Below are 22,517 nucleotides of genomic sequence, written 5' to 3'. Positions count from 1 at the left end.
TTTACTGGGCGCAGGTTCAGTAGCTCTAAATAAATGCGACATGACTGAAGAAGCTCTGGGTGGACAACAACATTGCATATACCATGTGTGCTTTCAGGGGCCTGTTCTCCAAAGCAGCTAAGTTGTTCCTTCTCCAAAGGAACAGAAATGGCACTTTCACTTCAGTCCGATCTGCTTCACGTTTTCTCTCTGCTTTTGAGCAACATGCTTAGGCCAGCAGCTCCCAGAGTTTGGTGTGGCGAGCACAGGAGGTTCACAAGCACATTTTTGTGTTCAGCAGGGAGCCAGCTAGTCATGTGGTAGTGGCTGTTTCTGTCTACCTGGTTCTAGAGCAGTGGTTCTCAAGCTGTGGGTCTCCAGGGATGACGTTAGACTTGCTGGCCAAAGCCTAAACCCCACTACCCAGGACCAAAGCCGAAGCCCAAGGGCTTCAGCCCCAGGTGGCAGGCCTTAGGTTACAGGCCCCCAGCCTGGGGCTGAAGCCCTGGGGCTTTGGCTTTGTTCCCCCCGCTCGAGGTGGTGGGAGTCAGGTGGGCTCAGGCTACAGTCCCCACTTCTGGGGTTATGTAGTAATTTTTGTTGTCAGAAGGGGGTCGTGGTGCAATTAAGTTTGAGAACCCCTGTTCTAGAGGGATGCTGGCTTTGCACTGCAAAGAAGTATGCAGAGGCCTGTAAAGGCAGCTAGAAACAAGGAAGAATAGCCTGGCCCTAGCTGCATCTGCTAGCTTCCATTGGAAGAGGAATATCCAGAGGAAAAGGAAATGAGGCAGCCTGGCAATATGTCCAGGGGAGGGCCAAGCAATTGGGAAGCATGTCAGGAGAGAGGGAACAGGTGACAGAGAAGCATGTGCAGGGGAGCAGGACAAGGGAGAGGAATAGAATGGATTGAAAAGGGGAAAAGATTTTCTGACAGGAAAGAGACTTCACATAGCAGTGACTGCTGAAGACTGAGGAAGGCTATCCAAATGAGAGGAGAGGGGTCCTTGTGATAGCAAATGGGAAGGGAGCAAGCCTGAGAAATATTCTTCTTATTAAAATGTGCTCCACACTGTAAAAGGGTCAGAACTCTTGGCCTAGGAGCTTAATACCTGCATTATCAAATGAGAAGGAAAGGGGTTTTAGGAGGTGTGCCCTTCCTTAAATTCCGACTAGTGTCATTGTTTGCTTGCCTCATCTACAAAAAGGGACAGATCCTCATTTGGTATGCGTAAGTGTGGCTCTGCAGTCGAGCTACACTGATTTACACTGGCTGAGAATCTCACCCGATGGCTCCAGGTAGTTTGGCTTTATTTACACGAAGCCCACTTTGTATTTTCCAAGAGCACATTTGCCTTTTCACACTTTCTGATAGTCCTGGTTTTTTGGTCAGCTGAGGGTGGGGGGAGGGGAGAATGCTTTGTGCAGAGTACGGCTCATCATTTTCATACTGTCTGTGGCTTCTTGCTTCATTTTATGAAGTAGGGATTCCCAAAGATCTAAGCTGGAAAGGGCTGGAAATTCCTGGTGGTATAGTAGCCGAAGCAGGCAAACATTTTCTGTTTTGGAAAAAGAGAAGCAAGTTGGACTGTATGCAAGGGAATTAATATTTCTTTTGTTTCTGTTTCTCATTTACATTGGTTGCCATTAATTTTAAACATTCCTGACCTTTTTCAGGGGATAAAAAGAATTGAGAGTGGGAAAGTGTTTTTTTCTGTAAAAATGCTCAGTTCTAGTTCTTTCTTTTTAAACAACCCTGACTTCATGAAAGGAGGGTGCAATCACATTCTGCTTTCAGAAGCAACTAGCTGTTAGTCAAATAGATGCCAAAAAAGGCTCACAGCAGTTTCCATACGGGGTGTAGCTAGCACTGCTCTTTTCACTGCTCTCTGACACAGCTGGAAAACAGTGAAGTATGGGTAAACGGAGCAAAGAGGAGCATGAAAGATGAGATTGGAAAGTTTGACCCTTGGAAAGGAATATAAGCAGCAGCTTCACCACAGTGAGGCCTGGTCTACGCTACAAAGTTAGGTCGACGTAAGCCATTTTGCATTGACCTAGTTGTGCATGTGTCTACCCTGAAATTTGTCTCCCACCAATGTAAGCGCCTCGTTACAGCAACGCAGTTACACGTGCCTCCCCAAGCAGCATTGAGCCATGGTTGATGTACAGAGGTCAATGCTGTGCAAGCAAAGACACTGAGTTACCTGTGTTGACCCTAGCAGTCCTCCAGCAGCTGTCCCACAATCCCTACATTGACCACTCTGCTCTCAGTTGTGAACTTCACTGCCCAGGAGCACAGAGACCAGAAGGCCCCTCCTTCCTTTTAATGCCCCATGAATTTTGAAAATGCCTGTTCCTGATTGCCCAGCCTGGTGAGCACACCTGGAAGCTCTCCACTGTTGTGAACAACTGCCCAACAGACCATGCTGGCTACATGCTCCAGATGAGCTCCAGCTTGGCATAGACAGGAGATACTGGATCTCCTAGGCCTGTGGCGAGAAGAGGCTCTGCAAGCACAGCTATGGACCCACCATAGAAATGTGGCCATCTATGAGCAGATTGCATGGGGGTTGCAGGAGAAGGTGTATGACAGGGACCAGCAGCAGGGCCGCATGAAAGCAAAGGGCATGTCAGGCATACCTGAAGGCCAGGGAGACCAATAGTGATCCACAGGCCTGCTGTTTTCACAAAGAACTGCATGCCATACTTAAAGGAGAACCCACCACCGTGGATGCCTCCAGGGAGCCTGAGCCACAGTTCCCTGACCTGAACAGCAAGGAGGAGGAGGAAGATGGGAGACAAGCAACCAGGGGAGGGGTCCAGCTATGCCATTAGCCAGGAGCTGTTTGAGACTCCAATGCATCTAGTCAGTCCTGGCAATCAAGAACGAGTGAGCCCAATGGAAGGGAAGGATCTTGGGGTAAGTGTGTAAATTTATTTCCCATTACAGTGGTGGCACTCCCAACTTAACAGGACACATTTATCGATTTTGCATTATTTTACTTCTACTAGAAGAGGCAGCAGTACAAAAAAGAGAAGTAGTGTTGTTATATGCTTTTCATTCCCCTGTAGAGTTAGGCAAGGTGTGTACCATGAGGAGAAATTTGTTTATGTCCACAGGGATGTCCCTTGAATCCTTCTGAGAGATCTCGATGATACTTTCATAGAGGTATTTTGCAGTCCTTTCCAGAAGGTTTCTAGGGATGGCAGCCTTATTTCTTCCTGTGCGGTAAGACACTTTCCCATGCCAGTCAGCGGTAACTTCAGCAGGCCATTGCAGTACACAGGCTAGCAGCATACAGGCCTAGGCAACTTTGGGTCACCAGCAGCAGCTGTGATCTCTGTGCCTTTGTCACCCTCAGGAATGAGATATCAGCTAAAATCACCACAGTCTGTGGAAAATGGTGCCAGTATTCAGTGCCACTGCCCTAGTTTCATGCAACTGAGTAATTCCTGCCTCATTTCCCTCACCCCTAGCAAGACTTATTCACCACGGCTGGTGCTGAGTGGTGCCGTATACAAGCACTCCAAAGCAGAAGTGTCAATAGGCATGGCCTGTTTAAAACTTTGGGGGAGCGAGGGAAGTGAGTTCTGAACTTTAACTTTTGCTTTCTGTTGTGATTATACTGACAAGGGTACCTCTGTGTTTTATCTGTAACTGCTGAAGTTGCAGCCTTGAAGGGGTTCCCCCTTCACACCAGCAGAATACCTGAGCCAGATAAGGAGGAGAAAGAAGAGGACTTGAGACAACATGTTCAGTGAGATCCTGCAAGATAGTGCTACATGAGAATGGGAGCAGAGGGCCTGGAAGGTGAACATTGCAGACAGCCTGGAGAAGGAGAGTGTGGAGAGGAGAAAGGCCCAGGGTTCCCAGCAGGAAAAGGAGAGAGAGATGCATCAGGACATAATGGGGCTTTTCTTGCAGCAAACACAGATGCTACAGGCTCTTGTGGATCTACGGGTTCAACAATCCTGGGGTCTCCTCCCTTTGCAGTCCAGGGCGAACTCCATTACAGCACTTCCCTGCAGCCACCCATCAACATTCCACATGGCACCAGGGTCCACAGTCCTACCACACAAGGGACATTAAGGACCATCAGTGCTTCACTGACCTTATGAAAGCCACGGTAGCTGTATGTGTAGCACAAATGGATATGAATATTCTTTCCCCTTGATACATTTTGTTCTATTAATTTATTAAAGTTTTGAGTGTATTTGCTTTTAAATTGCACAGATTTTTCTCTGCACTGGTTTTGTTACTGAATAAAATTCAATTATTTGGAACATCTTCATCAGTTCATAACATACCTTGCAGAGTGCGTAGCAGTTCTGAAAGCACCCACTTACTTGTTCCTGCATAGTGTGACACAACTCACAGGATCAGTGACAAACCCACACAGTATAATAATCAAAATGTACAGCAAGCAGCACAAAATTAATAGGTACATTGACTGTTACATGCATAGATGTACACCAAGCACCATAAAATTCCTAACAGGCCCCCTCACAGCAGGGCCAGGTAGAGCACACCACACCACACCATATTACTGTGGCTCACTGATAAAGTGCCCTTTCAAAGCCTCCCTGAGCCATATAGCTCCTTGAGATCTTCTAATAGCCCTTGTGTCTGGCTGTTTAAACTCAGCAGACAGCTGCTTCACCCTCCACTCCAGCAGCAACTTTTCCCCCTTTGCTTCACAGCTATAATGCAGGGCACAGCAGGCAGCTATAACTATTGGGATGTTTTTCTCACTGAAATCCAATCTTGTGAATAAACAACACCAGCGACCCCTCAATCTACCAAAAGCACATTCAGCTGTCATTCTGCACCTGCTGAGCCAGTGGTTGTGCATCAATACAAGCACTCCTGGTGACTATCGCAAAGCGCCGATGCCAGGAGACAAGTGTGCACGCACAAGCGTATACTAACTGCAGCAGCTTTACTCTGACATAACTTGCATCAACCAAAGTTTGTACTGTAGACATAGCGTAAAGGTGTGATGCACAGGTGTACTGGTAAGAGGCCAGTCTTTGTCCTGGCCATAGTCACATAGGTCAGGACTGCGGAAGATTACCACAGTCACATGATAGGGGCATCCTCCGTTAACTCCAGTGAGTACTGTTATATCACAAGTAGCTTAGATTTCTGCAATGTGAAGACAGCGGTCTCATTCCTGAAGTTAAAATGGTCTTAGGACTCACAGATTCATGACAGTAGTGTTTTGGAACAACTAAAGTTCAAGCACTTCTTAATACGATAGATGCGAGTTAAATTATGCTGAAGATCAAATCCTACAGAATTCCAACCCTTAAGGAAAACAATAAAACTAAATTCCTCTCTAGCGTTTTCTTTCTGAGGCCTTTGTCATCACTTAGATGCACCCAATTCACCTCTGAGCTTTTCCTAGCACCACTGTCACTAGATCAGTCAGACAAGTCCTTGGGAAAAGTATAACAAAGTAACCTCATGACCAAATTTGGACTGCATATTGAAATGCAAAGAGATCAGTAGCCTCTTTGTCTTATCAACTGAGATGATATCTAGACAAACGCACAGGGCAATTAATGCCTTTACCACTTCTTTCTACAGAGCCTCAGCATTAGGAACAGTTACCAGTGCATTTCATATTCTGTTGGCCAGACAAAGAGTGAAGAATGCATCTCTGCCTCCAACTTCAGTTGCCCTTTATTTTCCTTGTCAATTAGCTTGTTATCAACCACTCATATGGAAGAAAGCCCATGATTCTTCCCCAGAGATACCAGCATGAATTGGAAGAGTTGGATCTACACAAATTAATGTAGCTGCCTGGTACGAGACCTGTGCGCAAATCTGTTTATATACCCGCCTTGCTGATTGATGAGCCCATTGATGATATATAAGTGAGACCCACAGATTTTTTTGAATAGTTATATATAGCCTATTGTACCTATTCGTTATTTGTGAAATGACAGAAACTTGTCACCAATGCCTGAATCTACATATATGATGATCTATTTTCATTTAGGAGACAAGATAACTCTTAAAACTTATGCAAGAGTGTGACATGCTCATTCTAAACAATGTCTTCAGGGAAAAGGTCCCCATCCTGCAAAGCTGTTCCCTACATAACTTATTCACACAAGTAGCTCGTGGGCTGGACTCTGATCTCGGGTACGCCAGTGTAAATCCAACAGTAGCTACTGTAACTTGCAAAGAGAGTACTCACCTGAGTAAGGGTTTGCAAGTTTCAGCCCTAATTAACTTGTGGAGCAATCTTAGATGATGAGCTGCAATGGATTTGGGGTCAGAATTAGAGCTGGCTACAAAACAAGAATTCCGTTTTGTGAAAAATTTCAAGGTTTCAGAATTTGTTTTTGTTCTGCAGTGGAACAAAACCATGACCTTTAAAAAATTTTCAGGGGGGCAGAGCAAGAGACCCTTAGCAAGAGCAAGAGACTAGCCTAGTGGTTAAGGCCCTCTCCTGGAATGTAGGAGATGCAGGTTTAAGCCTGTCCTCTGCCTGAGCTCTCTGGTCCTGTGATTATTAATTATTTCTGCAAAGTCCAACTGGAGAAATTGAGACTGACTCTATAGTCCAGTGGGTAGGGCACTTAGCTGGAATGTGGGAGGCATCTCTGCCTGCTTCAGAATGGGCACTTGAACCTGGGTCTACCACATCCCAGGTGAGGGCCCTAATCAAATGACTATTGTGCGGAGGGTCTCTTCTGTTCCCAGAAATTCCAGCTTAGACCTCAGCAACATTTCCATCCAAATTTCCATGGAAAGCTTTGGTTTTGATGAATCGGCATTTTCCAATAAAAACACATTTTGTCAAAAAATTCCTAACCAGCTCTCATTGTGCCCATTTCTAAGGCGTTTGTTCTTCTGATCTTTTACATTTGGAAGGGCTATCATCCTTATCAAAACAAAATGCTTAGAGATAAATCCTGACTGCGAGCTGGACAGAGGCACAAGCTCGGGTAGGTGTGTTGAGGATGGGACCATGGGGCAGAAATTATCCAGCCTGATTCTGGTCCTTAGGCTGAGATTATCACAGGCCTTGCTTGGCCACCTAGGGAAGTGTGAGGTAAGCCACAACCTCCCCCCGCCCCACCACCTGCTTTGACCTGCTCAAAATGCAATTCTGACTGTTTTTCAGGGGAACAGGACCAAATTGCCTGCTACTCCCTGTGCCCCATGAGCAACTCAGTGGGAAGTGGTAAGATCCCTGCTTCTGCCTCCCCATACTTGTAGGCTGCAATAGCTGTCTGGGGCCAGAGGTGAAGCAGGGGAGGGATTGTAACTCTGGCCATTCTAAAGAAGGCACCGAGGGGTTATGGGATATGAGGCCACCTGTTTTAGTGTGTGTGTAACCTACTCAGCCCAGCATATACCTGTCCTACTCTAAATTTCTCCTGATTCTGGCAGGAAAAATCTGTGCATGGCAGCAATCTGGCACAGTACACTTGACAAAGAAAGTGCTTTTACAGCATTGGTATGCACCTGTTTTCTGGCCAAACCTGAAGGCTGCTGGAATTTGGCCTTTAAAGAAAAAGGGCAAACTCCTCCTCTCTGATCCTATATTGCAGAGCTCATATCCAGGCTGTGGAAGCACTGCTGAATATCATGCCCTCATTTGGGGATCAGAGTAACAGCCGTGTTAGTCTGTGTTCGCAAAAAGAAAAGGAGTACTTGTTGCACGTTAGAGACTAACCAATTTATTTGAGCATAAGCTTTCGTGAGCTACAGCTCACTTCATCGGATGCCCGATGAAGTGAGCTGTAGCTCACGAAAGCTTATGCTCAAATAAATTGGTTAGTCTCTAAGGTGCCACAAGTACTCCCTTTCATTTGGGGATGAATTTCCATTGTCGTCATACAAGAAACCTTGCCGAGAGCTCCACACAGAGCAAGTGCAGAATAGGTAACAGATAGCTGCAGAAAGAGTTGAATTTGGCCTGTAAACTGTGCAGCATTATTTTACTGCAATATCATTGGGTGGGTGTAAACCTTCTGATTTTCACTTGAAAAATGTTGGGGAGCAAAACTGAAGTCCTTTGCAAATTATGCAAAAACTCTTGTCTTGTAAAACCATATCCACTTTTGTAAATGTGAATTTCAGAATGGAGGTGACAATTACGTTGCATGTTTGCATTCCAGTAGGAGCTAGAGGCCCTAATGAGGCATTGTGCTATGCACTGTGCATACATGTAAGGTCAGATTGTGATATCCTGATGCACATTAAGTTACACAAGGACTTGCAGTGAAATCAATGAGATTACTGATGGCATAAGGCAGTATTCAGCATGAGAGGGAGATTGCAATCTGGCCCATAGTAAGAGCCATTCCCTGCCCAAAAGAGCTAAATAGATACAACAGACAGAAGATAGGAGAATGGGAAGATTATTATTATCCTCATTTTACAGATGGGAAATTGAGGCACAGAAGTGCAGATCCTCAAAGGTTTTTAGGCACCTAACTCCCATTGATTTCAATGGGAGCTAGGGTCCTAAATGCCTTTGAGGATCTGAGCCAGAGAGATTAAATGGTGTCTGCATAATTCTTTTTTTTTTTTTTGTATAAGCAATTATATCATTCTTGATTAAAATGGTGAAAAGAAATGGTGCTTTGTCTCTTTAAGATGAGAGGAACTACCATTGTTAGTCATATATATTTATTGCACTCTAGGGTTGTAAAAACACATTTTTGTTTTGAAAGTCATTTATTACATCCATAAACATCACATTGCAGTTGATTGTTCCCTGGATTAGAATGTCCTGGTACTTAGTGAGTTTTGACAGGCGGAAGGAGTGAAAGTAGAACATCTAGTTTTGTTACTGGGTTGGTTTTTAAAAGCAACTTGTCACTCTCTTGTATGCTACAGCCATTGAGACAGATCTGAGAGGCATTGAATTCAGGGTACACAGGTTTCTGTGTTTATTCTTACTGCTGGACTCGTAGCATTCCAGGCATTGTATACGGTAAGCAGAGATGAAGCTTTCCTGGTATTTTAAATAAGAAGTATTATTTGTTTTGTTTCAGCTCTTTGATTTTCAACAGCAGTTTTAAAACCCTTTCTGAGATAACTGAAAACTATTCCCTGTAATGGAACAAATCTTTTTATTTGCTCTTCAGGTCACTGAACCCGGGAATCGAATAAAATAAAAACACAACAGAGCATGAATTAGATCCTAGACTTTCAGATTACTGTGTGCTTGTCCCATTTTAGAGTCACATTCATGTAATAATCAAATCATTTGGAAAATAAAAGCAAATGTTCCTGAGAAGTATTACTGATATCTCTCATAATTAACTGTAATATTTTGAAGAGTAGCCTAGTGATAATGGATGATCTCAAAGGAAACAGAAGCTGTTTTAAAGAAATATATTTTATATGTTGGGTATCTATTTCTTACATGTGTATACAACTGATTATTTTCCAAAATGTATTTTGCATTATGTATGTTATATTCATGATACATTTTGGTATATCAGAAAAGTACAAGAGGCAGCTGTTAGAAATGACAATATGTTGTTTAGAAATGACAATAAATGTGTGTGTGCCAATATATTAAAAATATATTTAAAACATATGCAAGAATATCAAATATTTAGCTTGCATTTCCAGAAGAGAGTGAGAGAAATATAGCATATTGTTACTGGACTTCATTTGTGGAGGACAGGGGATTATATTAGCACCATTTTCTCATTTTACTTTTTTAAACCTAACTAAAAGAACCTACTTCTTAAAATCTAGTATCTTGTTTAAGAAGCAGTTGCTGTTTCAAACACTAATTGCATGGTCTTGTGGATAATCTCAGCAAAGAGTCTGGGGATTTACTAGATAGAGGAAACCTGAACTACTCTGCTGAGCAAGTTTAATGGACACAGCTGCTGGAGACAGAGAGCTGTCTACACTAGGACCTCCAATGTTGCAAACAACAGTGCAGCTGAACCAGTGCTGGCAATGGTGGGATTTTTACATTTTAATTCCCTACTGTAGACAAGGCTGTAGAGATGGGTTAGGTTTGATTTTCAGGGGAAAGTGCTTGGGAAGTTTGTACTGCAAATGCCAATGCTCTCCCTCTCCTATGGATACTCAGAGGACTCTGTTCTCCAGCGCTGTCAACCTGGCACTTCATATTAGCATTTTATGCACTTACATTTTTTAAAGGTTAGCAACTTTTTAAAGTATACTAAGAATTTTTTAAAGAAAGTCTGTTTTTTTTAAAAAATAAATCAATTAATATATTACCATATAATATAAATTTAGTGGTCTGATCCTGCCATCCTTACGCAGGCAAGATTCCCATTACTCTATTAGGAGCTTTTTCCTGGGTAGAGACTACTCCTGGGGGAATTCTGCGCCACTGCGGACATGCAGAATTCGTGTGCAGTACAGAATATTTTTTTCTCAGCAGAAAATACATTCTGCCAAGAAGTGCTGCAGTTATGCCTTTCACCCTCTAGGAGCCACTGTGTGCCGGAACAGAGAGCAGCCACTCTGGGGTGGGAGCTGCCCCAGCTGCAGATAGGGAAGAGAAAAGGCTGCGTTCCTCAAAGTGCCCTGCCCATGGGGCAAGGTCAGGAGGCAAGGGATATGGAGGGATGGATAGGGTGTGGCACATGGACCTGCTGGGGGGTCACAGATTGGGGTTCAGAAGGGCCAGTGGGAGGCACAGACTAGGGTAGGGGCTGAATAAGGATGGGGGTACAGGGACACATGGGGCAGAGGGAAGGGGCTGCAGAGACATATGGGGGGGCTGGCTGAGTGGGGATGCAGGGACACATGCGGACAGGGGCAGATGTGCCTGACTGAATGAGAGAGACTAAGGGTCAGCCAGGGTCTGCATGGGGAAGGCTCCCTAACAATCCTTTCCTGCATAAAAAAAACCCTGTTCCATACTTCTCCCACCCATACCCAACAACCCTCCAAGTTCACACCCAGGATCCTCCAAAGCAATTACTTCCATCTCCCTCAGCTCCTCTGTTACCCTTGGCTCCCCCAAGCTTTTGCACTACTTCTGAGGAGCATAGGAAATACATTTCTGTATCACAGTTCAAATGAATTATTACTCTGATGTCTGTATTAATATGCCTAGTAATTAATCTATTTGTCAAAAAACCTTTCCTGAATCATTTTTGTTGTCTGTATTGTTACAGACATACTTGCTGACAGGTATTCTGAAATAAATTACCAAAATAATTGAAACTGGTGTGATTATATTGTGTTATTTTGACAAATAAAATATGCAGAATTTAAAAATGTTGTGTTCAGAATTTTTTATTTTTTGGCAAAGAATTCCCCCAGGAGTAAGACCTCAGGATTATGCACTTTTCTGCTTTATCCTAAGGATGTTTGTGTAGTACAAAGCAACTTTGCTGTCCTGCTGCATTATCAGTGGTTTAGAACAGAGCTCTGTAACTGGGATTTTACTTGGAAATACTGATACTATGATTGGTCCTTGACTGGGGCTGTTGGGCACTATGCTAATACAAGGATATTATCTTGTAGCATATTGGTAAAGCAGAATGTAGCCTGTAGCATATTGGTAAAGCAGAATGTACGGACTAGTGAGGTGGTCTCTACTGCAGGTGGGATGCATAGATGTTAATTCTCATTTAAGTCCATGCTTGAATGGGGAAGAAGTCATAAGCCATGTGCACAGAGGTAAAAATTAAAGCGTGAGTAGCAAAATCTAATGTAGAAGTAGGTTATCTCCCAAGCAATGTCAACAACAGATACATCTTCCATGTTTACTTTCTAGATTTACCTCACTTAGTCCAAAACTTTGGACACATTTATGTTTAATGTTATTTGAAATGCTCCATCTTACTTTAATTTGCATTCGTGCCACAGACTCTTGTCCAGTCAAAGTTATTTCTTTTTCATATATATTTACAGTTTTACTGAATGTCAGTAAATACAGCCTAAAAAACAAACCAAATGCCAGCAAAGGATATCAAGGCCAGTGAGGATCATAACATTTCAGACAAAAGAGTTAAGGGGTACCATTTTTAATAGTACCTAAGTTACTTTTGAAAATGATGCTTAGGTGCGGAAGTTATTTAAATGCTTTAAAATTTTTTACCCAAGATTTCCTTTTAGAATTATAGGCCTGTTCCACTTTAAAATGTCTATTGCTGATTCCTTCTCTATTGGTTACATTACATTTGGATAAATAGCGCAAAACAAAGAGTTTGGGACAGATCCTCAATTGGTGTAAACTGTCATAGGTCCATTGATTTCTATGGAGCTATGACACTTTATATCAGCTGAGGATTGCCCTTAGACATTTATATATTGTGTGTGAGTGTACATATAGATGATAGAGATAAATGATAGCTCTGTGTGTGTAGATATAGGTGATGGATATAGCTTCTGCAGCTATACTGGGGAGGATATAATCTGGCTGTCGTGTTTCATGCTTCAGGGCATAAGCATAAATAAAAAATCATGTCCCTATAGCATGGCATTTCATAACTAGAGCAGTTACCCACTGTCAGGAATAGAAAGGATACTAGACAAGTTGGATCAAGGGTCTTCCCTAGTATGGTACATCTTAGTTTTTATTGCAAGAATTATTTACTGGAGATTGTCAAAGGCAAGTATATCCTGAATGCCTTTCATTTTGTCAAACATCAGCGTTCTGGAAAGTTGCTCCTTATTTATCTGTCTTAAGGTTTGCTAACATGCCAACTACTGCAGTACTAAGCATTGTAAAGCCAAGATATAGCATAAACCTTTCCTATATGTCTAAAGTGTACTTGCTGTAGTTGTGTTGTCATAAAGAACAGTAAAGAGCTAGAATTCTCTCCTGCAGTAAGCATTGGTCTCAATGTTTGGTGTATTGCTTTTCCTCCCATTGAAGAATTAGCAATGTTTTACTTGTGAACATGGACACCACTTCTGTAGGTTTTAGGCTGTTTTTTAATATGTACAAAATCAAGAAATTTTACTTGCTGTTTTCTAGCTACCTGGTTAAATCACTCAGTGCTGTCTAGGGCAGTGGTTCTCAAAGCCGGTCTGCTGCTTGTTCAGGGAAAGCCCCTGGCGGGCCAGACCGGTTTGTTTACCTGCCATGTCCACAGGTTCAGCCAATCGCGGCTCCCACTGGCTGCGGTTTGCCACTCCAGGCCAATGGGAGCTGCGGGAAGGGTGGCCAGCACGTCCCTTGGCCCACGCCACTTTCCGCAGCCCCCATTGGCCTGGAGCGGCGAACCGCGGCCAGTGGGAACCGCAATTGGCCGAACCTGCGGACGTAGCAGATAAACAAACTGGTCCGGCCTGCCAGGGGCTTTCCCTGAACAAGCGGCAGACCAGCTTTGAGAACCACTGGTCTAGGGTTGCCAACTTTCTAATGGCACAAAACCAAACACCCTAGCCCCAGTCCTTCCCTGAGGCCCCGCCACTGCTCATTACATTCCCCCTTCCTCAGTGGGTCACTCTCCTCCACCCTCACTCACTTTCACTGGGCTGGGGCAGGGGATTGGGGTGCGGGAGGTGGTGAGGGCTCTGGCTGGGAGTGCGGGCTGTGGGGTGGGGCCAGGGATGCGGGGTTTGGGATGAAGGAGAGGGCTCCAGTCTGGGGGGTAGGGTCGAGGGATTTGGAATGTGGGAGGGGGCTCTGGGTTGAGGCAAGGGGTTGGGGTGCAGAAGGAGGTGCGGGCTCCAGCTGGGGGTGTGGGTTTTGGGGTGGGGCCATGGATGAGGGGTTCAGGGAGTGGGAGTGGGCTCTGGGCTGGAGAAGGGAGTTGGGGGGCAGGGGGGTCAGGGCTCTGGCGGGGGGTGCAGGCTCTGGGGTAGTGCTGAGGATGTGGGGTTTGGGGTGCAGGAGAAGGCTCTGGATTTGGGCGGGCTCAGGGCTGGGGCAGGAGGTTGGGGCTCGGAGTTGGGGTCACAGGCTTACCTCAGGGGTCTCCCAGTCAGCGGCATAGCAGGGCTAAGGTAGGCTTCCTGCCTGTCCTGGCTCCATGTTGCGCTGTGCCCCAGAAGTGGCCATCAGATCCGGCTCCTAAGCGGGGGGGCCAGGAGGCTCCACGCGCTGCTCTCACCCGCAGGCACTGCCCCTGCAGCTCCCATTGGCCATGGATCCCAGCCAATGGGATTGTGGAGCTGGTGCTCAGGGCGGGGGCAGCACACTGAGACCTCTGGCCCTCCCGCCTAGGAGCTGGACCTGCTGGCCGCCTCCAGGGCACAGCACGGAGCCAGGACAGGTAGGGACTAGACTGCCTTAGCCCCGCAGCACCACTGACCGGACTTTTAATGGCCCGGTTGGCAGTGCTGACTGGAGCCGCCAGGGTCCCTTTTCGACCGGGCTTTCCAGTCAAAAACGGGACGCCTGGCAACCCTAGTGCTGTCCTATCATTTATAGCTTGACTTCCTTTTCAATTTCATGTGTTGGGCCCTCTAGAAAATTAAAATGGGATTCATGCTAAAGCTAATAGAGCAAGTTAATACACAGACTGGCCTTTCTTGTTTGGGGACCTGAATTTTAATCCTAGTTTGGATTACAAAGGAAAATGAATATGGTGGTCTCCTCTCCTCCTGCATTTACTGTGTTGTGTGGGAGAAACTTTCACAACATCTGCTTGCACACTACCTGATTTATGATCATGCTACTAGTCTCTAACTTTCATGAGCACTAAATTCACCTGAAATTTTTTAAGTTAAAAACAAACAAACTAGAGGATCTAGTGGTTTCCTAGGTCTCCAGAAAGGTCAAAATTTTATATTTCCTGTAATGCAGTTTATTTCCACATTGTAGTTACTCACAATGGAGGACAGGGAGTAGGCCAATATCTGGAGTGTGTTTTTGCAGGCAATGGCTGAAACGCACTACAGACTCCACAGTCAACCAGCCAGCTCCGACTCTGCAAAATCACCTTATTTAGCAATGGTGTGTTATGCCCTTGTAAAGAAGACACTTCTGATACTATTACCTACCCTAGAATACAACATGGTTATGGAATGACACTTCCTAGATTTAAGAAGTTACTGAACTTTTCTGCTTTTTACAGTCAGTGCCAAAGATAGGACTAAAGCGTGATCCCAAGCTGTGCTTTAGCTACGTTGAGGCATTAACATGTTGTTACTGGGTTCTTCAGACAGTGTGTTTATAGTGTAAATGCAACCTGTGTGAGCCAGAAAGAGGAAAGTGGGCCAAGATTTTCAAAAGCTATTAGTGATTTTGGGTGCCTCCAGTTTTGGGTGTCCACCCTGAGACACCTGAAAGGGACCTAATTGTCAGAGGATAGGAGTAGAATTCTTTCTGGAAATCAGATATTTTTCAGATATCTCAAGTTGGGCGTCCAAAATGACCAGCCTCTTTTGAAAACCTTGACTGTAATCTGTAGCCAGAGGATATGAGACTGTGGTAGAACCAAGGAAGTAGCAAGTCCAGTGGAAGGGGAAAGGTACCATCACTGGCATATCTACATTCCAAACGAATGGTTACATTCAAGGCACCAGAATAGCTGCTTTGCTTTATATATTTCTTTGATGCGGACCCACTGCGAAAACAGGACAGACACGTGGATGGATTTTAAGCCGAAAGCTACAAATCTTATTAAACTTTAACACAGCGGAGGGACCCTACCTACAATCACCCCTGCTCATCTGTACCAGGCATTTAGTTGGTTCCAGTGCAAGACTTCCAGAGCTCCTACCACATCACTCATAACTCAGTGTAGGCACTCCTCAGCCTACCCCCTGGTACTCTGCTCCTTCTGAGTGGCAGCACAATGTACCCTCTCAAGGGGAACAAAGGGTGCAGCAGAATGGGCACTCTGCCCGTGAGGGCCCTAACATCTCACTTTGTCCCAAAAACCCAAGGCCCATCACCAAAATCCTAGGTTGGAAACTGTTTGTTTTATCCCTTTAACTGTGCTGGAACCAGCTGCAAATTGTGACAGATCAACAACTCAATCAAAGTACCCCCGTTAGGTACCAAACGCATTCCTACTTAACCCACTGTGGCTTGAAGGTGCTGCGAAGAAGGCAAAAAACTCTCTGGTCCTCTGCTACTTGGCCCAGGGGGGAAAAAGAATCTTTCCTGACGCCCCTAATCAGACGATGAGCTAGGTGTGCAGCCTCTGTCAGGCCAGGTTCCCATTCCTAGTTCAGTGTGGGTAGGGTGGGGCTGCAGGAATAAAGTCCAAAGAGGCTCCACATGGCTCCCTATTCCAGGTTAAATCCTGGGAGCTGGGGAATGCCAGCCAACCAGCACCCTTTTCCCCTCCAGCTGGCCAATGAGTGCCAGAGACTCCAAGGGAGAGGTCCTTCAGTGAGTAGCTCCTTACCTCACTGCTGGGACTGTCCCCCTTCACTGATGGCTCCATCAAGTTCCCCGACCTGTTGCAGCAGGTGGGTGGCATTTGCCAGGCTCTAAAGTTGAAGTAATGCATACAGTGTCAGACTTCACTGTCTTCTCTTTCTGTGTCGTGTACTATGTTTTCCCATTGTTTTGTTTTTTAGAGAAAGAGGAATTGTTCCAGAGTGTACTGACACAGGTTGCTGAACAATTCTCAAGGTAAAAACTTTACATCGTTGTTATGAATGCAAAGTTCTATTTCTTTTATTGACCCCGGCTGAGGCTTTCAAAGAGGGCTAAAGAAGTGAGGCACCCAACTTCCACTGAAATTCAAAGGGAGTTGGGCACCTCATGACCTTAGAACTCTTGACAATTCCAGCCTTACTGCCAGACTCAGCCCATACAACTCCCATTGACTGCAACGAGGAGATGCACAAGGCTTAGGCCAAGATGGAATTTGGACGGTATTTCCAGAAGAAAGGAAAGGTTAATTGATTTAATTGTGCTTCCATCATCTTATTGGCGGCAAAAAAAGTGCTGCTTTGTTTAGTTTTGTAGGCTCAGCATCGGTTTATCAATTTTCATGTGCACATTTTTCTTCCCTCAGATAATAATTCTGAATGTTTTTCGAATGCTTGTTTTATCCTCACTGGCTTCAGTAAGAGGGATCGATTCTGCTACATCTCTGCAAGCCACCAATCTGATTGAAAGAAAAAAGAGCTTCAAAGTGTACAAATACCTGTATGCTGGTCTTGAAGCACTATCAATTTAGTTTTGCTTCCCTAAGGGGCATGATAACAAGTATCTGCTGGAAGATGGGGTGATGACTTCATTTTCTTAGAGCCATAACTATAGCATTCTCTTTTAATTTTCATGGACTCTCCATCGCCTTTGAATGTGCACATATCTTTCTTCAAGGTTGTACATTCAGCACAGATTTTGCTGTTCTTTACTTGCCGTTAAATGTCATTCCTTAGTCCACCCTTTGAAACTGGTGTGTGGTTTCTAGCAGAAAATCTTTTCTTTCTTGTGTACATATAGATATAAATGTATATTTCAGATCTGAATTTGTTTCCCAGGGTGTTTAAAATCAATGAACTGAAAACTGAAGTAGCAAATCACTTGGCAATGCTGGAGAAAAAAGTTGAACGTAAGTGCCCTTTATTTTTTAACACAATTAGGAATTACTATATATAAAATCGATATCTGTTTAATTATAATACAAGGGACTGGTAGCATTGCCTATTATTAAAGTCTCCTGACACTTCTCATTATATCACTCTGTTTTCAGTTACTTATGACTTTTACCAGACTTTAGACATTTGGGCTGAAATTTTCCATGCTGGGTCTTTGCCTGAGGCTGAATTGTTCTGGAAATTTTCAGCCAAAAAAGTTAAGTCATTTCCAAGAAGCTAGGGGAAAATATGGTGTTTTGTCCATGTTAAAAAAATTCTGGTGACCTTTTCATTGACAAGCTCTAGCGCCCCTATGCTTTGGAGAAGGGACTTGAAAGTTGGGAAGGGAGTGGTCTTTATGTCAGGATGTGCCTTTTTCTGTCCCTATGAATATTTGCCCAAATTTGGACAAGTAATAAGCCTCTGAAAAATCACAGTTTACACATGCTCAGTAGAGACTGCTTCAATTTTAGCTGCTAAATTCCCCAAATATTCCATCTGTACTGAGCACACTCCAGTCCAGTGATTAGCAGGATTTTCTGCACAATTGTAGTTCTGAGCTGCCATGGGCCAGAGCAGGGCCAGACATTGAAACTGAGGGCAGACAGCCTGTCTCTCCACGCCCTTCTGCTGCTGATGACAAGGTAGCGTGTAGGAAGAAGCTGCCTAATTTGAATGCAGAGGGAACAAGAGCCTCACCTGCAGGGGAGGCAGAGGGAGCAGATGGTGACAAGGAGCCTGTGGGAAGACTGGGACTGGAGACTGGCAGGGGGAAGAGGGAAACGGAGACTGGAAGTTGAGGGCGGGGGGGGACTGAAAGCTAGGGAGGGAAACAGGAGGGGACTGGGAGCCAATAGATTTAGGGGCTGCTGAGAATGGAAGAGAAGGTAGGGGGGACTGGGACTGGATGGACAAGGAGACTGGAACTGAGAACCAGGGTAAGGAGATGTGGGAGGAGGGGAGACAGATCTGACAAAGAGCTAGGGTATGGAGGAGAACTGGGAGGGGCCCTGGGATTGGGGGAGAGACTGGTACAGAGAGTCCAAAGAGTTGAGACTTGGAGTCTCTAGGTAAGGAGACTGGGCCTGGGAGGAGAAGCTGAAGGAGTGGAGGCTGGGATGGGAATGAGGAACAAGGGATGGGGAAGAGAGGGCTGGGACAGGGACATGTTGGAGGGGATGGGGTTGAAGGGGTCATGTTTATGGGGGACAGACACTACAATACACTCCCATCCAGAGCCTGACATGGAACGAAGGATTCCTGAGTCTCACCTTTCCTCTGCTGTCAGCAAATATCTGTGAAACCCATTGTCAAAGTGTCCTGTCCCGTCCCCCTCTTCTGCTGGTCCACATGGAAGATGACCACATGACAACCTACTACTGTCGGTTACTCTATCAATTCAAGTGGCAGAGTTCTGTGAGGTGGATCTAAAGGTTCCAATCCTGCTAATGACCCATGCTGGTGACAATAAGTTGCCACATGATGGAATTTCTGTTTTTTCGGTTGGCTTTTTAAAAAACCTAGGAAATTATACACATACAATACTGTGTTAACAGAACAATATAAGGTTGCAAAGTCAAGCACTCAAAAGTTAGGAAATGCCAGAATTAAGGTGGCTTGTGCTACCTTAATTCAGCCCCCTTGTGTGTATGCATACATTAAGATACAGTCCTTAATTACATGATCACATTTAATTTTTTTTCTTCAGGACCTCTGCCTCATTTAGTACACAGGATAGAGCTGCTCTGGAGAGGAATCAGGGCTGTGTAGTAAAAGAAAATGTTGTCCGAGGGACTTCTGCTTTATTTGCTATAGAAGTTGGAAGGTGTGCAGTGAATGAGGCACGGGACTGCAGGAAGAGGAAGGATAGTTTCATGGTTACAGTAGTTGAATGCTGGCTTGGAGAATTAGATTCTGTCCCTGCCTCTGCCACAGAGATCCTATGAGATGTTGAGCAAGTCACTTAAACCACACTTTTCAAAGGTGGTCACCAATAGTATGTCCCTCCTTTTCTGGATTCCTGATTTGAGACCTTGGGATCTGGTTTACAGAAGTGCTGAGAATTCAGAGCTGCAACGGCAGTCAGTGGGAGGTGGAAGGTGAACATATAAAGTGGTATAGAATGCTAAGCACTCTGAAAAATGAGGTCCTAGGCATCTCAAATTGGGCACCGAAACTTAGTGGACCGTAATTAAAATTTTTACCCTAATCTTGCTGTGCTTCCATTCTCCATCTGTAAAATGGAGATAATAGGGTTTGGGAAGATAAAGTAATGTTTGTGAAGCACTCAGATAACCTAGTGATTAGCGTGAAAACCAATGAGGAAATTAATAATTGTATATTCAGAGCAGGGTTTGAATAGTGTGCAGTAAATCAGGCCTGGGGCCACATATTGAACAATGAAAAGAAAACAAAATATCAAATAGCTGCTCATTAAATGAGCACTGCCCATCCTGTGCACTAAATGAGGAAGAGCGCCTGTGGAAAAAACAGTATGTGATCGTGTAATTGAAGACTGTATGATAACGCATGCACACAAGGGAGCAGAATTAATTCTGGAATTTCCGATCTTTTAATGCTTGACTGTTCAACCTTAATACTGTACTTTTAAAATACGTTGGGTGTGTGGATGTGATATATATATTTATAGTGCTGTTTTCACTTTTATGTGAAGTACAACTCCAAAGGATAAGTGCCTACACTCAATAAAGTGTAGTCCTGTAAAATATAGTCTCATTCCTTGAATTTTTTAGTACTTTTTAAAAATTAATTAAACAATGATAATGTAGCTAACTTCTTCCATTTTATGTGGTTATGCTGGATATCTGTACAAATCAGAACCCTTGTTAGTCATTTACACTCCCTTCCCTTACAGTCAACTTCTTTCATTAATACATTTACCATATATTAAAGAGAATACCATTGAATACCTTCTTCTCATTGAATACTTTAAACTTCCCATTATTAGCATTAGGTTTTTAAGGTATTTCCAATATATGTGAAAATATCTCACTTTCTTTTTCCCTTTCTGTACTCTCACACTGGATGAAATCTGGATCTCACTGAAGTCAAAGGAAAAAGCCCCATTAATATCAATGCAGGTTTTCACCTACTGTGGTTCCTATTCTAGCTGCAGCACACACACTGATTCTGAATATGTAATGTAAGTAAAATGTAAAATACTATATTGTCCACACCAATAAATATACTGCATATATAAAATAGACTACATCTATTTCGTGTGACTTCACATAGTTTAGGCAACAGAGGCTACCTGTGCTCTTTATTAAAGAGGCAGAGGCTTTAAATTACCTTGGCCGAAACTGGAATTGTAAACACAGAACACCCACGCCTTTCGTCCCCTGTTTCCTGGTTGCAGATTAAAACACTGCAAGGCTCTATTATTGTTTCTATTCTTCCTTATTGTTTTAACAGTAAAATGATTGTTCTTAGTTACTCTGCAGCACGAAAGTAAAGTTCAAAGCAGCATTTTTCTATATACAATCTGATTTTTATTTTTTCAGCCTGTGTAGTGCATAAAATAGACCTATGGAAGAGAGGGCAATAGGACACATAAAGCACTGTCATACAGCACAGTTTCGACATGGTCAAGTTCTCATTTATATGCTCCATGGGCATAGGCACATTTAAGACAGAAATTGAGAGAACCTTCTGCCGCACCGCAGCTGCAGCAATGCCTCTTCACTCTAGGCTAGTACGAGCAGCTTGCCAGAATCCATGGACCAGAGCAGGTGAGGCCAACACTTCTGTGGGGCTCCCCGTCAAACGGGTATACAGAGCAGGCACCAGAGAGAGTGCTCTGCCGAACTATGCCAGCCAGCCAAATGCTTCCTTCTTCCACGGGCTCTCTCCCTGGTGGCTTACTAAACCCTAGCTGCAGATGCACTCTGCATGCACAGCCTTTCAGCACAGGCAGGCCAGCTGGAATGGGAGGAGATAAAGAAAGGTTGCTGTCCCATGGTTCAGGGTTCAATCCAGACCAGTGCGGGGTTATGTCACCACTGGCCCTGCCACACTGGGTTCCTTACGGTGCTTTGCTGCTGTAGCTTCTAGCCTGGAATGCTCAAAAGCAGCCTACAAGCATGCAGGTCACTCCCTGAAGTGTTTGTGTGCTAGACAGCCCTGGTTCAGCAGCTCTGACCCCAGCACCCTGTCTACAGCCCCACTCTAGCTTCCTCCAGCCTTGTTTCCACAAAACTGTGTGCTCTGCAATATCCATCCTTTCCTGGACAGTTCCGAGAAATGCTAAGGGTTCTGTGTTCTTCTAAAGACACAAACGCACATCACAGCTTATTAATTTAACTAGGGTAAATGCACTCTTCCATTTAAACACAGCTTTGAGTTGGTTTATAGCTAAAAATAAATCAACTTTGTTAACAACAGGACATAGGTTGAGTGATGCCAAGTAAAAGGAATAAAGTTAGAAAAGGTTACAAGCAAATAAAAGTGAAAACTCATCTAGAAGTTCTAAAACTTAATCTAGCAACGTACAGGCTGTGTTCAAGATGGTTTCTCTCACCAGACATTTTTCTCCCAGCCATGGCTGATTTTCCCTCAGTCAGGACCTTCCACAAAAGTACAAGATGCTGGCTTCCCGTGTCTTCCTAGGTAAAACATCTTTGCCTAAGCAGGTTTCTAACCTATATTCAGTTTCCAGAGACTTCAAACCCCACCATCTTGATTGAAGGACCCATCTTTCTCAGCTTGCAAGAGCTCTGGTTTCTTTTGTCTGTCTAGTGATGAGTGCCAAAGATGACTTCTGTCTTTGCTTATATCTTGCAAAGTTCAGTTATTTTGTTTCAAGAGGCAGGATGTCTTCATGCTGGTTCTTCCCTTCCCGTGGGCCTCCCATCCCTCTGTATGTATATGGGGCTTCAGTTGTTTTGATTCCACCTTGCTTAATTTACATAGGAGACAGGAAAATAGCTACCTTCTTTCTTGTCCGGAGGGGAGTACCTGTTTCTTCCTGTTTGGCCACAGATTTGTAAAGCATAATATCATAAAATATCCACATTTCCTCATATATTGTAAATATATACATTTCACAATA

At 44.2% G+C, this 22,517-nt stretch overlaps 1 protein-coding gene across 5 annotated transcripts in view; it reads left to right on the top strand.

The window, feature by feature from the left end:
* PDE9A (phosphodiesterase 9A) overlaps positions 1-22,517 on the top strand; it is an 81,259-nt gene that overhangs the window by 16,094 nt on the left and 42,648 nt on the right. For 3 of the 5 annotated variants that reach the window (XM_073359712.1, XM_073359704.1, XM_073359695.1), the window contains exons 5-6: positions 16,436-16,490; positions 17,351-17,421. In XM_073359712.1, the coding sequence (XP_073215813.1) occupies positions 16,436-16,490; positions 17,351-17,421 (126 nt within the window). Of the gene's footprint in view, positions 1-8,756; positions 8,940-16,435; positions 16,491-17,350; positions 17,422-20,519; positions 20,610-22,517 lie in introns of those variants that run through there. The other 2 variants (XM_073359720.1, XM_073359728.1) reach the window with 2 other exon arrangements.

This window comes from Lepidochelys kempii, chromosome 1, assembly GCF_965140265.1.
Source record: "Lepidochelys kempii isolate rLepKem1 chromosome 1, rLepKem1.hap2, whole genome shotgun sequence".
Classification (NCBI taxonomy): Eukaryota; Metazoa; Chordata; order Testudines; family Cheloniidae; genus Lepidochelys; species Lepidochelys kempii.
This window is presented reverse-complemented; position numbering and strand designations above follow the sequence as displayed.